Here is a 22,722-nt window from a genome sequence, read left to right on the forward strand (position 1 = left end):
GCAACAACAGGCAAGCGATCCAACAAAGCAGAATGACGATGGCGATAACCAAAAGTTCAAACGAAGCCCGAAAACTAGGAACCACGAGATATTCGTCTAAAGAAAGTCACATGGCGCACATTTTAAATACACTGTTCCTGAGCGCCATTGCAAAAAAAAAAAAAAAAAAAGTCACTGATGTCAGTTGTTCCAGAATTGCTCGTAATAATCACCTGGCTGTCAAAAAGAGGAAAGGGGAGAGAAAATATACGCGTCCGCGAGGGAAGCAAAGGCCAGCCCCAGAGTTCACAACACTTCAAAGTTCAAAATTGCGTTTGGAGTACTTTTTAATGCACAAAACAAAATGCTCACACAATAGCACACGTTTTTATACCGCTGCCACCATTTTATGTATAGGGTGGGTAATGAAACGAAATTGAATTAAATGTATAAATCATTTAGCACTAGAGACAAAACGTGCGCTCACTAGAAGGCGAAATCAAGATTGGTCGATTAGGGAACGCTAAGCCCCCGATCTAGCGCGGGAAACATACTCGATTCGCCTTGGTCCTCCTTAAAAAAAAGGCACACGAAAATAGACTATAACAATAACAAAATCAATATACAATACATCTATGACAATTATGCAATTGAAAAATACAACCATAATTGAACACTCTGCAAGTATAATGCATAATACTAGTACAATGTTGTACGTAATTATAATATGTACACAATGGTATCATACCAATACACCTTTAAGTCTTCGCCATAGTTCTATATATCCCGTGGTGATCTGAGGTTTCAGCTATATCTTTCTATTTTGGTTTATTTATCTGTCTACTTATCCGTTTTTTATTGATAGGGAGAGAGAGAGAGAGAGATAAGGCCGGTTTTCCTGACACGCAGAACGGCATTCGTTGCTAAGGAAGTCAACGACCTTCATTTGTATACACAGGCAATACCCGTCTGCCTAACTGTATTTACATTCAGTTGGAACGTCTCACACCGAGTGAACAGAGGCGTACAATATGTGGCTTGAAGTGATTCTCAGCTTGATTTTCTTATGGGCACTATGGGAAGCTTGTAAGAAGCCGGTGGGCCTCCCTCCAGGTTTGTATTGTGCCGTTTTGATTTACTGAAGGTGCAAGGAATCTCACTGATCCCCCGACCAAATTTCTTAAAGGGTAACTACTAAGGTACAACTTCGTATTTTTTTATTTTGTAATGTTATCTATTTTCACGAGAACCATGTTTAAAATGAATATTCTATCATAAATGTAGTATCTGAAGTGCTTTTGGTCGAAAATATTTGTCATATACTAGTTTGCATTCTAAAATATCGCATATAGCGCATTAGTTTGTTGATGCGCATTAGTTTGGTGAAAACGTCACGAGAGTACAATGTCAGTGTAACCAAAGTCGTCAAGTAACGAAACAGACGATTTCTTCAGTGATATTGACCGGCTTTCATCGTCTTTTGAGAATAATCTTGACTCCTTAGATGTCAGCCAAGAACGGTATAGTCACGGCTTATCTATTTGAACCGGAATATCTCTCTAAAAAAGAAGGGTTCGCGTCTCCAGATTTCGATCAACCCGAAGAGTGTGTAGATAAAAAAGGACAATTTGTAAATTAGGTCACATTTGTGATTTACTCTGTATTAAAGATTACAGACTATTTCTATTGTAGTTATCGGGCAAAGCTGGGTCATATGGTTAATATTCATTAGAAAGAAAAATATTGGTCGAACTTACAGATGAAACTTACAGATGAAACACTTCGTGAAAATCAATTGTCCTTTTTCCTTAAAAGGACACCCTGGGCACAAAGGTGTACGAGTTACCATAACACCCTTGAAGATGCAATTCCTCCCAGATACCATTGCAGGCGACGCAATGCACCTGCATGGTTTAATATGTCCTTTACATAAAGTATGAATAATTTGATTCTATAAATACTTTAGACACATTGTTTTATTATTAATATTGTTTTTTTTTTTCGTAATGGATGGCAAATAGACGAAATTTTTAACGAGGTGGCAGCAGTGCTATAAGTGATTTTATTACATTTTACTTGTTTCAGTATGAAATATTCTTACATGTAATTCAAAACAATAACAATGCAAATTAGATTAACAATAAATGTAAAGAATATAGATTGAGTCACAGTTAAGAATATGATAATATAACGCAAGGAAATTAAGAAATATTGGAAGCTGCATTTATTCAAGAGAGGTCCCCTACCATCAACATTCAATCTAATATAATATCAGCCATTTTACTTCTGACAGTTCAAGTAGATAAGGGTGGGGAGGACGCATGACATGGATGACTACCTTCCTTATAATGGGAAAGATGCCTTTTGTTATACAATGATGATGTTTTGCCCACAAAAATGCAACACTAGATGCGTCTTGATAAGCTGCTTACGGTAACGGGGCTTACAAATTGGACCTGCAAAGGGGACTACCCAGCAACTGAGTCGCCAACCGCCCTGAAATACTAGATCATCGTAGAGTTGCATAGCGAGCCAGTCATTTAGTATTCTCTAAAACTTAGTATGTATCGTATGGTATGTTAACAGACTTTTTTTTTTTTTTACACTAAGTGTTTATTCTTTGACAGGACCATGGGGTTTTCCATTCGTGGGCAATTTGTACACTTCATTGATTCCAAGGCAGCCCAAGGTCGAGGAGATGAGAAAGAAGTATGGAAACATCTTCATGTAAGTACACATAACAACAGAACGGTGAAGCCTTCCACAGATTGGTAGCCTTTATAACTCATTTCATTGATTCCCCACCACTACCTTATCTTAATAAAATGAAAAGGTACAAAACATGCCTATGTAAGCGGATTAAACGTTCTAACACACTGGTAAGATGGACTGTAGATCCCACTATCGGAGAGAAGAATGTTGTACGAAGATGCGTATATTACGATCACTGTCTGTGATCCTCTTCAGCGTGAAGAGAATCACAGACAGTGATTGCAATATACGTATCTTCGTATAACATTTTTTCCTCTCTTCGATAGTGGGATCTACAGTTTATGTTTCTGTAAAATTGAATGCATCTTTCGTTGTGCAACAAGTCAATGCGGTATTTCGAAGATACAGCGTATGTATGACAACATCTTTATGAAATATACATCATATTTTTGTATCATGTTTCTGACACCCATCGGAACTATACACACTTATCAAATTATTCTTCATGTCGTGTTACTCTCAGCAGAATAATGATGGGGGTGCGTGAAAATATCTATATTTTGTCAAAAAAAAAATTGACACGTTGAAGGAAAACGACGAAGACGTTCTGTTTTATTGTCGTTTCAACACTGGAGGTCATTGAGCTGGTGGGGATGCTGGGCACAGCCACCGGGTCCTCAAGTAAAACTACAGCCGTCAGGCCAGCCATCAGCACCGGTGTAAGATGAAATCCTGGTGCTTTTTTCTGTAGATGTCACTGCTACGCTCATGGATTCCAATGCACCGACCACCTCTTCACTTCTGTCCCTGTCTTTACGCTCTTCACCTTTTCCTACTCTCTCTATACAAACTTATCGAAGTATTCTTTATGTGCTAGCAGTTTTTACACCATCTACTATACCCAACAAGGCGATGGGGATTACCCAGAGGAAGGCAGGAGCCGTGTCTTTGCTTCGGCCTGCTTTGGTCTGATTATCTTTGTCTCCTTCACCAAACTGAACCTACTCTTTTGTTTCCTCTCCCAGACAAAGTATATTCCACTAATCTAGATTCTTTTACTATCCTAGGACGCCCCGCGAACACATCTACATTTATGAATTTTTAAAAAAGGGAAGCGGTGTGACCGAGCGGACTAAAGCGTCTTGATGTGAAAAGCTGGATGGATGGGGGACCGCGTCCCCACTGGTGAGCCAACCCACGACGACAGTCGAGGCGTCATTCGGTCTCAGATACTCGAGATCCGTCATTCTTAGCCTTCCCCTCTCCCCTCAAAGGAAAAACGTGAACGACTGAAAATATTTGTTTATTCTCAGCTCCTGAACCTCTCTATCATGGATTTTCGATTTCAGAACGTGAATCCTACTATAATCCTTAGAAATACAGACAAGCTAAAACCTTACTGTACTAATAATGAACTCACTAAAAGATTTATTAGCGACTATCATGACATTACTACATTCAGAGTGAAAACAAAAACCGTCACACTAAGATTAGATTAAACATTTACCTTTATATCGTGTTTTATTTCATGTTATGTGAGTAATTCAATGAAGCCTGCAAAAGAAAATTTGGTTCAGTTATGATGAACAATATCATACAAAGACTACTACACTACATAAAAGAAGTTGAAACAAATATGAAAAGATACGAAGGATGTAGCCTTCATAATTTTTTTCTACCACTTCTTAACAATTGTTTCCCTTCCCCGTCCCCTTTGACTTCAAAACGCATCTCAGACTTCCTGTTGCCTCTAACTCTCCTGACTTCCCTCTTTCCTTCTTCTTGTCCCCCCATCGTACACTAACCTCCATAATTATTTTTCTTCTACCAGAGCCCGTGTGGGAACTACTGTCAACGTATATGTATGTGACCAGGATCTCATCAAGGAAGTCTGCACTAGGCAGGAGTTTCTCGATCGACCCGGGTGGGAAATTTACAATTTTATGAGTGGCACATTCGGTCTTGGTGAGTTTATATATAATCAGACGCGACAGTTCAATTGGTCATGGTGTGTTTATATATATATATATATATATATATATATATATATATATATATATACATATGTGTGTGTGTGTGTGTGTGTGTGTGTGTGTGTGTGTGTGTGTGTGTGTGTGTGTGTGTGTGTGTGTGTGTGTGTGTGTGTGTGTGTGTGTGTGTGTGTGTGTGTGTGTGTGTGTGTGTGTGTGTGTGTGTGTGTGTGTGTGTGTGTGTGTGTGTGTGTGTGTGTGTGTGTGCGTGTGTGTGTGTGTGTGTGTGTGTGTGTGTGTTTGTGTGTGTATGTGTGTGTGTGTGTATGCATACACAATCACACACACACGCACATATATATATGTATATATATACATATATATATATATATATATATATATATATATATATATATACAGTGGTACAACAAACATCGAACGTTTCTTACCTTGAACAAACAAAAAACCGACAGTTTACGAGAAAGCTTTGGCGATTTACGCCGAGTTAGAGAAGAAAACTCCGAGTACGAGTAGTGTGAGTGACAGTGAAAAGTTCGTGTTCAATGCCAGCAGGGGCTGGTTTGAAAAGTTCAAAGACCGCACTGGCATAGACCGTGCGTACCAGGTCACAGCTGGTGAATTCGTTGACATATTTAATGACTATGTTACTGCTGAAGGATTTGTGCTACAGCAAGTATTTAATTGCGATGAAACGGGGCTGTTTTGGAAAAAGCTTCCAAACGGTACCTCATCACTAAAGAAGAAAGAGCATTGCCTGGCAATAAAGCCATGAAAGATCGTCTCACACTACTGTTTTGCGCAAATGTTAGTGGTGATTGCAAGATTAAGCTCCTGCTGATTTATCATTCAGACAATCCCCGTATATTCGCAAGAAATCAAGTGCAAAAAAGTTCGTTGCTGGTTATTTGGCGCACCAATACTAAGGCTTGGATAACACAGCAATTCTTCAAGGAATGGGTTAAAGGTGTTTTTGCCCCCCCACTCTCCAAGTAAAAGCGTACCTCAAGAAAGGGTTTGCCTGAAAAGTGCCTTTTTGTGATGGATAACGCCCCTGCCCACCCCCTGCTTTAGAGAAAGAGCTATCAGCTTCATTAGACTTTATAACGATTAAACTCCTACCCCCTAATATGACACTGATTCTTTAACCCATGGATCAACAGGTCATTTCTAATTCAAAAAAACTGTACACACTGCAATGAACATTTTCAACGATAACGTCATGACGTACTCCAGAAAAATGGTGCAACGTAGAAAAGTGCAACAAACATTAGACAGATTTTTCCTTAAAGAAAAAGAAAGCCTACTCGAGACGACGACGAGTCTCCAGAAGAAAAAAGACAACGTAGGGAAGGAACTCGCGAAGGCCAATTGCCGAGTTGTTTTATGGAAGGGGACTCCCCTTCCTAAGAAGAAAAATCTACACCAAAGCTACTGGAGAAGGGTTGAGAAACCCGAAATTGCGATTTAGCTGCATGAAAATAATCTGTGCTTACGGAAACATTACCCGTAACCTGTTAAAAGAAATAAAAACACTACCGAGAAGAAAATAATCCTTTTAAGAAAGTGTGTATTAAGAACTCGTATTCACTTTTAATGAACTATGCATTAGAGAAAATATCCTGCCTATATATACCCTTTATATATATATATATATATATGTATATATATATATATATGTATATATATATATATATATGTATATATATATATATATGTATATATATATATATATATATACGTGTGTGTGTTTGTGTGTTTGTGTGTGTGTGTGTGTGTGTGTGTGTGTGTGTGTGTGTGTGTGTGTGTGTGTGTGTGTGTGTGTGTGTGTGTGTGTGTGTGTGTGTGTGTGTGTGTGTGTGTGTGTATTTACCTAGTTTACCTAGTTGTATTTTACGGGAAGGGGAGCTATGCTCGTGGGGTCCCGTCTTCATATCTCATTTTATCTAAACTATTTTTAAATTCATGTATTGTTTTTGCACACACCACTTTCTCATCTAACTTGTTCCAACTGTCTATTGCTCTGTGAGGAAAGCTGTTCTTTTTCAAATCTCTTCTATAGCTGTCTTTTTTTATTTTCTTTCCGTGTCCTCTTGTATTTCTGTCATCCCATTTTATCAGATTCTCTCTATCAGTAATTTCTATGCCTTTCATGATTCTGTAAATAGTTATCAAATCTCCTCTCTCTCTTCTTTGCTCTAGTGTCTGTAGTTTAAGTTTTTGTAGTCTCTCTTCATATGATAGTTTTGAGAGTGTTGGTGCCAATTTTGTAATTGCTCTTTGTATTCTTTCAAGTTTTTTTATACATTTTTTTGTACTTGGTGACCATATCGTTGCTGCATATTCCAATCTTGGTCTTATCAGGGTGATTAGGATTTTTCTCACCATTTCTTCATCCAGGTATGTAAATGCCACTTTGATTGTTCTTATTAAATTATAGGTTTCTCCAAAAATCTTATTTATATGTTTCTCAGGTGACATATTATTCATAACAATGACTCCCAGGTCCTTCTCATTTTCTACTCTTTTTATTCCTTCTTCTCCCAAATTATATGATCCTGTTATTCTGTTTTTGCTTTTTCCAAATTCCATTATACTACACTTTTTTGTATTGAACTCCATCTCCCACTTCCTACTCCATTCCTGTACTTTATTTAGATCTCTCTGTAGTGATTCACAATCTTCTTCAGTTTTCATTCTTTTCAGTAGTTTTGCATCATCTGCAAAGAAGCTCATATAGCTTTCAATTCCTTCATCCATATCATTAATATATATAGCAAACATTATTGGGGCCAGAACTGTTCCCTGCGGGACACCGCTTATTACTTCATTCCATTTTGAGTGCTGATCTCTTATCACTACTCTCATTTTTCTGTCTTGCAAAAAGTCTTCCATCCAATTTAGCAATTTACCTTGTATTCCTCCTTTATATTCTAATTTCTTAAGCAGCTTCTTATGTGGTACTTTGTCAAAAGCTTTTTTTAGGTCTAGAAATGCACAATCAGCCCATCCATCTCTTTCTTGTATTATATCTATTAGCCTTGAATAGAAACATATTAAATTGGTGACGCATGATCGTCCTTGTCTGAATCCAAATTGCCTTGGATTTAGTACGTTGTTTTTTTCCAAGTATTTTACCCATCTACTTTTGATAATTCTTTCACATATTTTTGCTATTGTACTTGTTAGAGAGACTGGTCTATAGTTGGTAGGTTCTTCTTTATTTCCTCCTTTATATATAGGTACTATATTTGCTTTTTTCCAATCTTCTGGAACTTTTCCTTCTTTTAAGGAACTGCTTATTATGCTATGTATTTTGTCTGCCAGTTCATTCCTGCATTCTTTCAGAATCCAGTTTGCTATTTCATCTGGCCCATGCGATTTTCTGACATCAAAATTACCCAAGTGTGTCAATATTTCATTCTTTGTTACTTCTATTTCTTCCATAGGGGGGACTTTTTCCTTCCACTCAATCTCTTCAGGTTGTATATTTTCCCTTGTAAACACTGATTTAAAATGTTTGTTCATAATTTCTGCCATTTCCATTTCCTCAGTGTATTCAACTCCTCCTTGTCTTAATTTCTCCAAGCCTTGTTTGTTTTTCAGTTTATTGTTTACAAATCTGTAGAATAGTTTTGGTTGATCTTTACACTTTTCTATAACATCTTTTTCATATTTTCTTTTTTCCTCTCTGCACTTTTGTACATATTCATTTCTATAACCAGTATATATTTTCCATTTTTCAGGTCTTCTGTCTTTTTTCCATCTGGTCCAGGCTTTGTCTCTTTTGTCTTTTAACTCCCTACAACTTTTGTTGTACCAGCATTTTACATATTCTTTTTCTTGTTTTTGTCTTGGGACATACTTTTCCACTCCTTTTTTGTAAATTTTTGTCAAGATATTCCATTTCTTTTCCACTGATGTTTCTTCTTTGTATATTTCTTCCCAGTTTTCTTGTTGGAAGAATTCTCTTATTTTATCAAAGTTTGTTTTTTCATACATCATTCTTCCTTTTCTATATTGTTCATTTCTTTTCATATATTTTTCTTCATTAAGTTCCAGTTCAATCAATATGTGGTCACTTTTACCTATTGGTGTTTTATATTCAATCTTGTCCACTATTCTAGGTTCAGATGTAATTAATAAGTCTAGCCTCGATGGTTCTTCTTCATTTCTATACCTAGTGTTCTCTTGTATCCATTGTGTCATTGAATGGTCAGTAATCATCTCAAGTAGAGCATTTCCCCATGAGTCATCACCACTCTTTACTGTCATTTCTTCCCAGCAGATTTCTTTGCAATTAAAGTCGCCCATCATAACTATTCTTCCTCCGTCTTCCATTATCTTAGTTAATGCTATCTTTGTGTCCTCTAACATATTTTTATGTTCACTCTCCTCCCATGAGGCTGTTTTCGGAGGCACATAATTGATCACAAATTTTCTGCTCTTCTTATCTCGGTCTTCCACTTCTATCATAATCATCTCTACTGTATTCTTTCCATATATGACACCTTTCACGTTTATATCCTTCTTAGTCAGGAACATAACTCCACCCCCTTGTTTTTTCTCTCTGTTTCTAATCCAATAATTGTATGTATCATGTCCTACACTGTTGGGTGGTAGTGGGCCTTTTAATTTTGTTTCTACAATTCCCATTATGTCCGGTTCTTTTTCTTTCAAATAATCATTCAGTTCATTCAATCCTGTTATCAATCCATCTATATTTGTGTAAGACACTCTTAGTTTTCTGCCACTTCCATTGTGTTCTCTGTTTCCCTTATGTTTTTCTTTAGTATGTCGAACTGCTTTATTTTCATGTTCACTACTCTCCAATAGAATCTCTCTTTCTCTGACTCCGTTCTTTCCTCGTTTTTTGCCTTAGCTTCAATTCTTTTCTTCTTTTCTGCCTCTCTTTCCTCCTTATTCATTTCTCTTTTTATCCATACCTTTTTATATTGATCATTTGTTGCTAGTTTCCCTGTCTTGGATAGAATTTTCTCTGCCGTTGTTTGTGACCTGAATTTAATCTTAATTGGTCTGGTCTTATCTGTACTATATTTTCCTAGTCTGAATTTTTCCTCAATTTCCTTTATAATTTCTGGTTCATCTTCCTGGACTAATTTTAATAAACTGCTTACTCTTTCATTTTCCTCCTTGATTCTTGCGGTTCTATCTGGGTTATGTTTCTCTTCCATTCCTAATATAATTATACATTTCTTTTTGTCAGCTAATTCTCTTACTATATTCTCCTTCTGTCTCATCACTTTAATAACTGAGTCTTCATTATGTTCTTTCAATTGCTGTTTGACTATGTCAGTGAATGAAACCTTATTCCCTTCTTGAGTTATTCTCCAATTTTTAGCTTCTGTAGCTATTTTCTCTCTATTTTCATTACTATTCTTCTTCAATTTCTCATTCTCCTCCTTTACATTTCCTAACTGTCTTTTTAGGTCCTCTATTTCTTCAGTTAAGTTTCTGTTAGCCTTCTCTAGTTGTTCCAACCTTTCAATTCTCTGGAAAATGGAGTCTACATTACCTAACTTACGTTCCAAGTCCTCGATCACCTTATCAACTCTCTCCTCTAGTCTTATCAGTCGGGGGGGGGGGTTGTGTCCCCCCCACCCTCTTTAAATCCCTGGAACATATTCTCGTCACTTTCTTCTGTATTGCTCCTCTCTATACTTCTAATCTTTACATTTTTATTAGACATTTGATCCTCGCTAAGTCTTTTGTTTACTTTCCGCTTGTCTGGCTGGGCAAAGTCTACTCCCTCCTCATTTCCTTCCATTTCCCTCAGTAATCCCTCCCCTTTTCCTCTTTCCCTACGTTCCCACTACTCCACGAGCAATTTCCCCCCCACCCTGCAAAAACACTAGGCACTTCTCTTTGCGTTGGGATCCACAGACTTCACTTTTCTTCAGAACGTCTTCTAAGCCGTCCATTCGTTGAAGTGTGTGTGTGTGTGTGTGTGTGTGTGTGTGTGTGTGTGTGTGTGTGTGTGTGTGTGTGTGTGTGTGTGTGTGTGTGTGTGTGTGTGTGTGTGTGTGTGTGTGTGTGTGTGTCCGTGTGTTGTGTGTCCATACATCTTAAGGCCTCTTCTCCCTGACAAAACCTGCAGCCATCCTTCACCCAACCCACATCCATCCAATATTAATTTGTTTCCCTGTTGTCTCATCTCCTTGTGGATAAATGGCCATTCCTGCCACCACTACCCACTATTACCTAGTATCCGGTTCAGTAGTACATTGTAATCACTCTTGCAGACTAGTTACCCAACGAGCAAACGTTCAAATAGTGTCTTTCATTTTTGCAAAGGGATCACCTCCAGCAATGGGCTGTTGTGGCAGACGAACCGTCGCTTCGCCGTGAGGCAGCTCAAAGACCTCGGCATGGGCAAGAGTTACATGACCGATGCCATCGAGCTCGAGGCCCAGAAGATGGTTAAGGAGTTCGAGAAGGCTGCCGGAGGTCTCACCGATCTCGGCTACTTCATAAATGTTGCTGTGACTAATATTATTTGGCAACTAGTAGCAAGTGAGTTTAGTTCAATGATATTGTTGTTTTGTTTGTTCTATTCTATAAAACTACCCTGATGCCTGCAGGGTTAATGAATGAATCGAACTTCTTACAAAGACCTTCGCGTAGAACGCACCTCGAAGCAATGAGATTCAGTGGGTTAATTAAAGCTTTATGAATTCCTCCGACAAAGAGGTTATCCTTTCGGTCGTGTTGGCTTGTTTACCTATGGTTTGTTTGGTTGTTTGCTAGTAATTTCACGTTATGATCAAGGTTTGTGTGGTGCTAGAGTATGACCCAGGTAATACTTATATTCCTGTGGTGATCTGCAAATTCTTTTAAAGATTGATATGAAATGACTTGACGAAGGTTTCCTTTTCTATTTATCTATATGTCTACTTATTCGTGTTTTTATGTCTTCGTATACTGGAGGTAGAAGAGCATATGTCAAGAGCATTTGGTAACACCGCGTCATTCTTCCTCAGGCCAACGTTATGACATTGACAGCGAAGAGATTAAGAGTTTGAGTAGGATCATCACGGAATTTCAAGAAAGCTTTAGCATTATGATGACCATCGACTACTTTCCATGGCTTAATAAGATCATCCCTTCTTGGGTGAAGAATAGGTTCTTTCGAAAGACCTTAATTAAAGCTAAGAAGAACTTCACAAAATATATCAACGTAAGTCGTGTTCTGCCTTACCTTAGAAATGAATACGTATAACATTGTTCATTCATTTTGACGCTTTGTATCTATTATCATGCACTATTTTCTCTATATTTTTCTTATTTTTAGACTCTAATATCGATGTTGAAATTTGCATCACATTTATATTGTTGCCAATTAAAAAAAAAGTCAATATAATACATAAACGAATTTTTTCTGATATATGTGTGCGTGTTTGTTTTTGTGTGTACGATTCACCATGGTCTTGGATCATGTGTTGGACTCATGATCGACAGGTATTTTCTTCTCTTTTAGTTTTATTTATGAGTTTCAATACATTTTGCTGTACTACACTTCTTCCCTCATTTGTTAGCTCTATTGTTATTTCATCTATTCCTGGTACTTGAGGATTTTTTATTTTTCTCAGTGCCTATTTTTTTTCATCATGTTCTTCTTCATCTAAATAGTCCCCCCTTTGTTGCAATTCTTCTTTATTTCCTGCATTTAGAAGCTCTTGGAAGTATTCTGTTCATCCCTTGTATATATCTTCTAGATCCGTAAGAACATTACCTTCTATGTCTTTAATGTTATATCGTTTTACCTTTTCCTATATGATTTCGCTATACCATAAAACAAGTTTCTTCCCTTCTGCAATAAATGAGATGAATAATAGGTTGATGGTAGCTGTACGTGGCTTGCGAGAGGCATGGATGGCGAAGTTGATGGAGGCGAACTCAAAACAGCAGGAGCCTTTCATTTCTTTATTGATGTAGAGAATATATGTGAGCTCTCACAGAGAGTAGAAGCCTATATATACATTCAAATAGTCTTTTCCATTATTGATATGATTAAGGAGAAGATGATACATAGTTGGTGATAGTTTATAATGGTGTCCGAACTTGAACAGGAGAGAAATGACTTAGGCAAATTTATTATGAAAGTGATAATAACATTGGTTAGCAAGGTTTCAGAGGTTTCCGAACAGCTGCGGTGATCTTGGGTCACGCCCTTGATAATGAGTACAATAGCGACTGACCCTTGGATGTGTAGTACGGTCGTGCGTACCATCTCGCTTGTACTCCGGGTGCAGCGAAAATGCATAGCATAGTATAGCATATGTGCGAGAGCCGATAGATGAAGGGTAGATACGTAGGTAGATCTTGATTACGCTGTCTAGAAGGTCTAGTTGTCCAACATGTGCCTTATCCACAAATTCAAGTCAGTGATGATGTGAAGGCGAAACCATTAGGACATAAGCCTACTTGAGGGTGAAGACCAAAATCTAAGCGTTTAAAATGGCTACAAAAATAACCAGTAAAACTACTAAACGTAATTATCTGGAAGATTTGACACGGATGTTACCAGACGTCTTGGAATGGTTTATTTAGCTGTAAGCATTCTTTTCTAGAATACCTAGTTGAGTGGATGCATGTGCCAAAGAAATCAAATCCACATTTTCCAGTCACTAATGGCATTTGCCGTACTGTACGGCAGCAAACAAAGAATTTACTAAGAAATTGAAGTAATTTCTGAAAGCCCTCGGAGCAGAGTATCTTCAGAGGCACAGGATTCCGCTGCAACGACCATATATTAAATAAGAAATAATTTTTTCACATAGACATGAGGCAAAGTATCTTATCACCGAAAGTCAGCAAAAACGCTACGGTCAAGAGGTGTCTCCCCTATTGAATGTTGAACCACTCACCAGATCAGCCCCTGGTGATTCGATAAGAATTTGTTTCTACTTTTAATTAATGGAGATGATTCAGGTATCAAAGTTTCGGGACAAGGTTGAATCACTTTTGTGCTACTATTCGTACTTGTTCTGTTTGTCTAATTGCTAGACTGGCATTGTTACATCATCGCAACAATACCATCAGCTGTGGCAATGAAAGTGATACTAAAACATAATCTAATAATCTGAGGATAATAGCAACGTTAGTCTCCATAATAGAAACTCCCTGCTTCATGCATCTTTTTCAAGCCACGATGAGTACCCCACATTAACTCAAATATCTTCTTTGATGTAGCGATCAAAACAAGCACAATAAACAAAAATTTCCTATTGGTCCATGGGGATTGTAAAAAGATTATTTTTCTTCTACCAAAATGCACTTCATTTCTAACATTTTCTCAGACTCCATCTTCTCATTTCAGTTGACCTCTCACTAAAAAATTCCGTTTTTCTGCCTTTATCATTATGTCTCCGACCATATACCCCGCTTTCATTGGTCAATATAGATGCGAGTTTTGATCCCCAAGTTCCCTGCCACATGCCTCCATTCCCGTGAATTAAATCTCAATAAATCTCCCCCCAAAAACGCTCAGTGGCAATAGCCCCCTTATATACACGGCTATCATTGCATTTTCCAACAGACTTTTCTTCCTCTCCCACTGTACAGCCGCGACAAGTCACGTGGCAGGGAACGTGACTGATGGCCACGACCTGACGCTTCTCTGCCAGTGCGACCCTGCTTGACCCGACCTAACCCAGTGCAATTACCTAATTACGCACCACGGGTAACTTGCCCACGCAGTATATATATCGGCTTCCGTCGCATGTAAAATCAGTTCACTCGTACCTTACAATAAAGGAGACGAACTCACTAAAACCTCTTTCTCCTCACCAATAGTAGCATCGCTACACTGGTGACCATTCGGAGCGACAATGGACCCATCTACTACCGCCACCCCCGACGCCACCCCCGACGCCACGCTGCCCGCTACCAACACCGTCAACGCCGTCTCCTTGAAGGTGCCGCCTTTTTCTACGGTCGACGCCCCCTCCTGGTTTCGACGAACGGAGATTCAGTTCCACCTGCGCAATATCAGCGCGTCCTAAACGAAGGCAGACTATGTTCTCGAGGCGATCCCCGAGGATGTGTTCCCACTCATCTCCCAATGGCTTGATCAACACGACGGCGTTATTCAGTATGACGTTCTGAAATAGTACTTGCTTCAGGAATTCACGCCGTCAGCAGCCTCCAGAGCCGCAAAAATCCTCCAACTCTCCCAACAGCCACTGGGGGACATTAAACCAAGTACAGCATACCTCGAGATGATGTCCATCGCCCGCCTCCTACCCACAGCCAACGGAACCAGCAGGAACGTCGATATGCTTCGTCAATTGTGGCTCATGCGCCTCCCAGCGCCCGTCCGATCCGCCTTTGGAAATGACCGAGGAAATGACCACCAACCAAGTTTCACGGAAGGCGGACCATCTCGCCGATGCCCACGCCGCCGCAGCAAGGAGTCAGGATGTCTGTGCTACGGACGACATAACGGACGAAATCTTCGCCGCAGCAGCATCGCCAGCCAACAGGCGCCAACAACACCAGCAAAGTCAGCGACGCCGGACCACCCCCGCTCTGCACCTGTGGTACTACCACACAAGATTCGGCGCCTTCGCCAAGAAATGCCAGCCAGGATGTGCCTGAACAAAAAACACCTAAATGGGTTACCGTACATCACGGTGGCCCCAACAGGCGCAACGGGCTTCTACATCAACGACAAGGCCTCTAAACGTCGCTTCCTTGTTGACACTGGTTCTTGCAGGTCCACAATTCCTGCATCCGCTGCAGAACGCCGGGTCCCCAAGGACGTTGGCGTTAGGCTCGTTGCAGCTAACGGCACTACCATAGCTACCTAGGGGTGGAAACGCCTGAACCTCACCTTTGGGAGTCGCCACTACTCATGGAACTTCATCCTGGCAAACATCAAGACGCCCCTTCTCGGTGCTGACTTCCTCGCTCATTACAGGATACTGGTCGACATCGCCAACAGCCGCCTAGTCTGCGCAACCGCATCCGTCTCGACGCCCCTGCAAATCGCGCCACAGCCAACCAAGGTCGCCACCATCGACGCTAGAATGCCTTACACCCACCTGCTCACGAAATTCCCCGACGTCTTCAAAACTGAGCAGCGACAGACACCACAGACGCCAGCTAAACATGGTGTGTACCACTACATCAAGACGTCTGGGCCCCCGGTATTTGCCAAATACCGCTGTCTACCGCCCGAGAAACTCGCCGTCGCCAAGAAAACCTTCCAAGAGATGAAGAGACTAGGCCTATGCCAAAAGGCCTCCAGCCCTTGGTCCTCACCTCTCCACCTCGTCAAGAAGAACGATGGTTCCTGGTGCCCCTGTGGAGACTACCGGCGGCTGAGCATGATGGTGGAACCTGACCACTACTCTCTCCCAAACATCGCCGACGTCACCACATACCTCAACGGTGACAAGATCTTTTCGACACTGGACCTCCTGTGGGGCTACTACCAAGTTCCGGTGCATACAGACGATATCCCGAAGACCGCCATCACCACCCCCTTCGGGAAGTACACCTTTAATTACTCCTGCTTCGGCTTGCGAAACTCAGGTGCGACCTTCCAGCGCCTAATGGACGGCATCCTCGGCGACCTCGACTTTTGCGTATGCTACCTCGACGATATTCTGGTCTTCTCCAACTCGCCTGACCAGCACGTCCAACACGTGCGGACCATCCTCGAGCGTCTCCAGGACAACAGCCTCGTTGTCCGCTTTGACAAATGCAGCTTCGGAAAAAAGTCTGTCCCATTTTTGGGATACCTCATCTCTCCTGACGGCGTTCATCCCCTGCAGGATAAAGTCGCCGCAGTCGACAAATTTCCCAAACCTGCTACCATCAAAGCTTTGCAGGAATTTATTGGGATGGTCAACTTCTATCACCGTTTCCTCCCTAACATCGCTCAAACGCTGCACCCACTTTATAACGTCCTTCACGGAAAACCAAAGGACCTCCTGTGGAACCCCGCCATGGAAGCTGCCTTCGTCAACGCCAAAAAAGCCCTTGCCCGTGCCACCACCCTCTCCATCATCCCTGCACCAGGTGCCAAGCTACAGCTGTCAACGGACGCCAGCAATGCCGCCATACGGGGTGTGCTCGAACAGACCCTCAGTGGCAGACCTACACCCCTCGGTTTCTTCAGCAGGAAACTCTCCAAGGCCGAGCTCAACTACAGCACCTTCGACAGAGAGCTCCTCGCCATCCACCACGCCGTCCGCCACTTTCGCCATTTCCTCGAGGGCTCCTCATTTATCATCAACACCGACCATCAACCTCTGGTGCACGCCTTCACAAAACAACAGGACGCTTGGTCTACCAGACAGCGCCACCACCTCTCCGCCATCGCTGAGTTTAATTGCACCATCAGGCACGTCCCCGGTACAAACAACCCCGTCACAGACGCCCTATCCCGAATAGCCATCGACGCAGTTCAACTCGGCCTCGACTACGCAGCTTTCGCCAGAGAGCAACGGAAGGATCCTGAAACACTTGCCTACAGGACATTCATCACATCCCTTAAGTGGTAAGCCGTCCCTTTTCACGACAACCACACCATCCTCTGCGACATCAGTACCGGCCTCCCACGACCCCTCATCCCAGCTGCCTTTCGACGTCAAGTGTTCAATTTAATACACGGCCTGTCTCACCCTTCAGGGCGCGTCACTGCAAAGCTCCTGAAGCAGAAATTCATCTGGCACAGCATCTCCAAGGACGCAAAGGAGTGGGCCAGAACCTGCATTGCCTGCCAGCAAAGCAAAATTCATCGCCACACTGAATCAGGCATTGGATCATTCCATCAGCCCCGACGACGCTTCACACACATTCATGTCGACGTCGTCGGCCCACTCCCCCCGTCGGAAGGCCATCGTTACCTCTTCACCGCCATCGATAGATCGACCCGCTGGTTGGAGGTCATCCCCATGAAGGATAGTACCGCCTCATCCTGCACTATAGCATTTCTCAGTGGATGGATAGCCAGATTTGGCCTCCCGGAACACGTCACCTCCGACCGACGAACTTGCTTCACGTCGCGGCTGTGGCACTCTCTCGCTGAACTCCTGGGTACTACAGTCCACCACACTACCTCCTACAACCCCGCAGCCAACGGCATGGTCGAGCGAACCCACCGCTCACTCAAAGCATCTCTTATGGCACGCTTCAACAACGGCTCCTGGCTACCCCAGCTACCATGGATACTCCTTGGCCTTCGGACAGCCATCAAGGACGACCTCAACGTATCTCCAGCAGAGATGGTCTTCGGCCAAAACCTCGTCGTGCCCGCAGAATTCTTCCCTCCACAGGAGTCTCCCGAGAGCCTGCAACAGCTTCGACGCACTGTCGGCAAATTTGCCCCATGCGTGCCGACACATCACCGGGAGGTGAAGGAATACCTCCCAAAACACCTCCACACCTCGACGCACGTTTTCCTAAGGACGGACGCTCACACCCCACCACTCACCCGTCCCTACACTGGCCCCCATCTTGTCCTTGAACGTAAAGATAAGACCTTCCGCATCTCCATCTCCGGCAGGCCAGAATGGGTTTCCATCGACCGCCTAAAATCGGCACACCTCGACACTCCGCCCACCAAATTCTCACGTGCAGGACGCCCCCTTAAGCCAAGCAAATTTAAGAGGGGAGTATTGTACAGCCGTGACAAGTCATGTGGCAGGGAACGTGACTGATGCCCACGACCTGACGCTTCTCTGCCAGCGCGACCCTGCTTGATCCGACCTAACCCAGTGCAATTACCTAATTACGCACCACGGGTAACTTGCCCACGCAGTATATATATCGGCTTCCGCCGCATGTAAAATCAGTTCACTCGTACCTTACAATAAAGGAGAAGAACTCACCAAAACCTCTTTCTCTTCACCAATAGTAGCATCGCTACACCACAAACACTGATATCGCAATCCATAATCCAATAAAAAATACCTAGAGAGAGATCGGAATATCTTATCACTCTCTTTACAGAAAAATATCACTTTACTAACCCCCACAGGTTATCTGTGACGACCACAAGGCAACCCTTGACCCTGATAACCCGCGTGACTACATCGATGCCTTCTTGGTGGAGAAGGAGGATCGCAAGGGAAAATCTGACAACACCTTCAATGGTTTGTAAAACTTGCCGCATGAACTAATAATAACATTAGCAAATAAACAAATACATGAATATGGTCAGGGTTTAGATATTCAAGTAGTTAGAAACAAGTCAAAAGATAAATTAATTACCCCCCAAAATAAAAATGCTCCCACTTCCCAAACAGATGAAACTTTGGTGAGCGTGCTGTGGGACTTGTTCATGGCAGGGAGTGATACCGTGGCCCTGACGCTGCGGTGGTTCCTCCTGTACATGTGCCAATACCCTGAGGTCCAAAGAAAGGTGCAGGAGGAGATCGATGACGTCTTGCCCGACAAGAGACAGCCGTCGTGGGAAGACAAGAAAAAGTGAGAGAGTCTCTCCTTGGAAGCATCAGCATCTCTGTAGTGTCCTCGGCTTTTTCAGTAGCTGTATGAAAAATGGCATCCGCTCACAAATACGCCAATGCTAACACCCTACGGGGACGAGTATTTAGTTATATAGCAATTATTTCATCAGGTTTCAATGATAGGAAAAACCCCAAGTCCCACAATAACAAGCAGTGGTCTTTAGGTCCTCCGATAGATCTCTCTGGGAAGAAATGTTGGATTTTCTTCTGTTCTGTTTTAGTGAAACTGTTCATATGTCACCGGGTGGTAGTAGGAGGAAAATTTCAAATAGTTAGAAACATACGTTCCCAGCCTTTTATGTCCTTTGGGCATTCTCATAGATTTCCATGTACCCCTAAAAACCAAGAATCAAAAGTCGATCAAACCATATTAGTCATATGCCATTTTATTATATCGTTTATACGTGCGAAGTCCAAGTGGATCTTAATCTTTATAACACTAGTAAACTAAGCTCAGTTTTGTACAAATAGGTTACTCGACATTGCTATAAGATTGAATGTGTTTTGAGTCATCATTTCTGATACAAGGCAAGCAGATAGTAGTCTCGATTGACCAATGTAAAATAATCCTCTTGATCACTCGCTGGAGCAAAGATCTCCCAATTTCTTTGCTGCCAAGAGCAAAGGCTGCAAAATAAGAATTGAATAACTTGGCCTCTCCACTGTATTTGTATCACTGAGTGTATAACTTTGTGCATTTCCCCCATTTCACAGGATGCCCTACACGGAGGCAGTCATCCACGAAGTACATCGGATCATCAGCCTGGTGCCCTTTGTTCTCCACCGTATTGCAACCAAGGACACTCTTCTAGGCGGCTACAGGATACCCAAGGTGAATCCCCAGAACACATGATCCTAGAGCCGAGGATCTCAATCTTAAAATTGAACACCCCATTTGAGGTACTCCAAACTGCCCAAATCAGGAGTTTCTCAATCTATCCTATAGAAGATTACTTCAACATTAAATAGAATCGTCAACAATCCACTTCCTAATAGATGTTTTCAATTTGTGTCCTCGCTTGTTCAACTCTGGGCTCCCAAGGTTTTACGGACGACTCGTGTCAGAGGCCTCTGAAATAAAACTGATCATTAGTTGTAGTTCTTGGTGTTGGCTTAAAAAATCTCATTAATCGTAGTTCTTGATGTCAAGCAAATAAAAGCGTTGAATTAACGAAAGAATTTGCAAAGATCTGAGTCGGTTTCGTAGATAAAAGACAGATATTTGGCGTCGCGAATTAATGAAGGACACGGATCACTAACTTTGACATTTAGAAACTACCACGAACACATGAAAAATATATCAGTGTATTTTAAACATTATTAGAATTCTGACCCATCTATTCTCCACTGGAGGAAAACAGGTCAAATCCTACCTCTCTCTCTCACTAACGATGGGGTAAGGAGAGGGGCGGTTGGAGTGCAGGTGGTGCTTAATCCATGTGCTCAGATGATTATCCCGCTTAGATCAGGGATGACTAGTGATCCAGTTAACATGTCATTTTCAAGCAGTTTACTCTTTTGAACAGGAGTTTTCAACATCTAAAGAGTCACCTGGTGGCAGTAAGGGCGACTTGTGTAAGTCGAGTGTGAGCTCACTTTCTTTCCTTTCCCTACCCTCAGTCTACCCAATATCAATCCTTCAAGGTTTCCCTAGTAGTAGACCCATGGCTGCCTACTAACATGAATCTAATCGCTTGTAGGTGTAGGGCTAACGTTTCCACCTCAAATTCAGACTATCGGTGTTCCACAGGGAGCCGTTTTGTACCCGTGCGCTTACAGCTGCCATACCAACACAGAATTTTGGGACAAGCCTTCAGAATTTCGACCAGAACGTTTCCTGAACGCCAAAAACGAGTTCGTGATTCCCCGAAATGGCTTCATGGTCTTCGGCGTTGGTAAGTAAGCTAACGACATCTTTGTCAGTGTAATCCATTCTGACATCCTCAGTATAGAGTTTCGGCGCATCTCTCTTTGTGATCTAAGGAGTCCTTTCAAGGTGTGGCAGCCGTCGTGATCTACCACTAGCCATTCAGCCAAATCAACCTTAGTAATGCATCTTTCTCTCTTATTTCACATCTATGTGCCATTTGGATTTTCTATATTATGTAAAGGAAGGTGGATAGTACAATGAGTATCATTTTTAGGATTATAACAAAGATGTGAATATGCCCTATGACACGTGGCAGCGCTTTTCCCCTCATGTTCCCACATCGAGATGTCACTGGGTCACAAGTGGGGTTGGGGTAAGATGACAGTGACGATCCGATAATTGGGGGTCAAATTGTCAGCATCGCACTCAGGGGAATTTCCACTTGTGCCCCATCCTGAACGGACTCCTTGAATCGCAAGGGATTTAGTAGTATTTAACTGATCTCTCCTCTGCCCATCGTAGGTCGTCGGTCGTGCGCAGGAGAAGTTCTCGCAAGGATGGAGATGTTCATCATCGTCACTTCCCTTCTCCAGAAGTTAGAGTTCTCTTCGGGTCCAGATGGAGTCTGCCTCGAACCGCGGAACACCCACATTGTCAACCTGAGTAGACCTCAGGTGCTTAGGGTCGATCTCCGAGAATAGTACTATGGCGAAGTCCTGAAGGCAAGGATATCTGTTGTAGAACGGAAAGTGCAAGCCAGTTAAAATGCAAATTGTTCAGATTTTCTCAAATCTACTCTATCTACAATCATTGTCATTACTGTCAAACGTGTTTATTTTTCTATTCATTCTTTTGTCAGATTACTCCTGCATATTTGCTTGTAATATTTCTGATAAAACTAGCGCCAGCACTGATTCCTGTGTAATTACACCTTTCTTTGGTCTAAATCCTCTCCTCAAATTGATGTTCTCATTTTCATCCTCCAAGAAGTCTCATTTTCTGTAACACTTAATTTCTCATGCAAACTTTTTTTTTTCCAACTTTCATAATCATGTTTCTTACGGGAGGATCTTGGTTGAGAGGATTAGGAGAGGAACAGAAGGAGTAAATGGTGAGGAACAGTGTGGATTTAGGACGGGTATAGGATGTGAAGATCAGATCTTTGTGGTAAGACAGATATGTGAGAAAGCTATGTGAAAGGGGAAGGATGTTTTTTGGGCTTTTATGGATCTGGAAAAGGCTTATGATAGGGTAGACAGAAAGGCACTGTGGGAGGTTATGAAGATATACGGGATAGGAGGAAAGCTTCTGGGAGCTGTCAAGAGTTTTTATGAGAATAGTAGAGCTTGTGTCAGGATTGGAAATGGAGAGAGTGAGTGGTTCGAGGTAAAGGTGGGACTTCGTCAAGGATGCGTTATGTCACCCTGGCTGTTCAACTTATACATGGATGGGGTGGTGCGAGAGGTAAATGCAAGGGTAGTGGGCAAGGGATTGGAGCTGTTTAAAGAAAATGGAGAAAAGTGGGAGGTGAGCCAGCTGTTGTTTGCGGAAGACACTGCTCTTGTGGCAGGATCGGAGGAGGGATTGAGGAAGTTGGTGGCAGAGTTTGGGAGAGTATGTGATAGAAGAAAGCTAAAGATAAATGTGGGTAAAAGTAAGGTGATGAAATGTA

At 42.0% G+C, this 22,722-nt stretch overlaps 2 protein-coding genes across 2 annotated transcripts in view; one reads left to right on the forward strand and one right to left on the reverse strand.

The window, feature by feature from the left end:
* Positions 1-22,722, reverse strand: part of LOC143019772 (uncharacterized) — a 459,919-nt gene that overhangs the window by 371,830 nt on the left and 65,367 nt on the right. The window lies entirely within an intron of this gene.
* Positions 920-22,526, forward strand: LOC143020054 (cytochrome P450 2L1-like). Its single transcript, XM_076176225.1, has 10 exons — positions 920-1,092; positions 2,607-2,706; positions 4,523-4,656; positions 10,995-11,213; positions 11,681-11,877; positions 18,691-18,805; positions 18,959-19,139; positions 19,895-20,012; positions 20,931-21,075; positions 21,573-22,526. Exons 1-10 carry the CDS (start codon positions 1,011-1,013, stop codon positions 21,749-21,751), a joined length of 1,470 nt encoding a protein of 489 aa, XP_076032340.1. The 5' UTR covers positions 920-1,010; the 3' UTR covers positions 21,752-22,526.

This window comes from Oratosquilla oratoria, chromosome 38 (assembly GCF_046742065.1).
Source record: "Oratosquilla oratoria isolate Oo_2021 chromosome 38, ASM4674206v1, whole genome shotgun sequence".
Lineage (NCBI taxonomy): Eukaryota > Metazoa > Arthropoda > Malacostraca > Stomatopoda > Squillidae > Oratosquilla > Oratosquilla oratoria.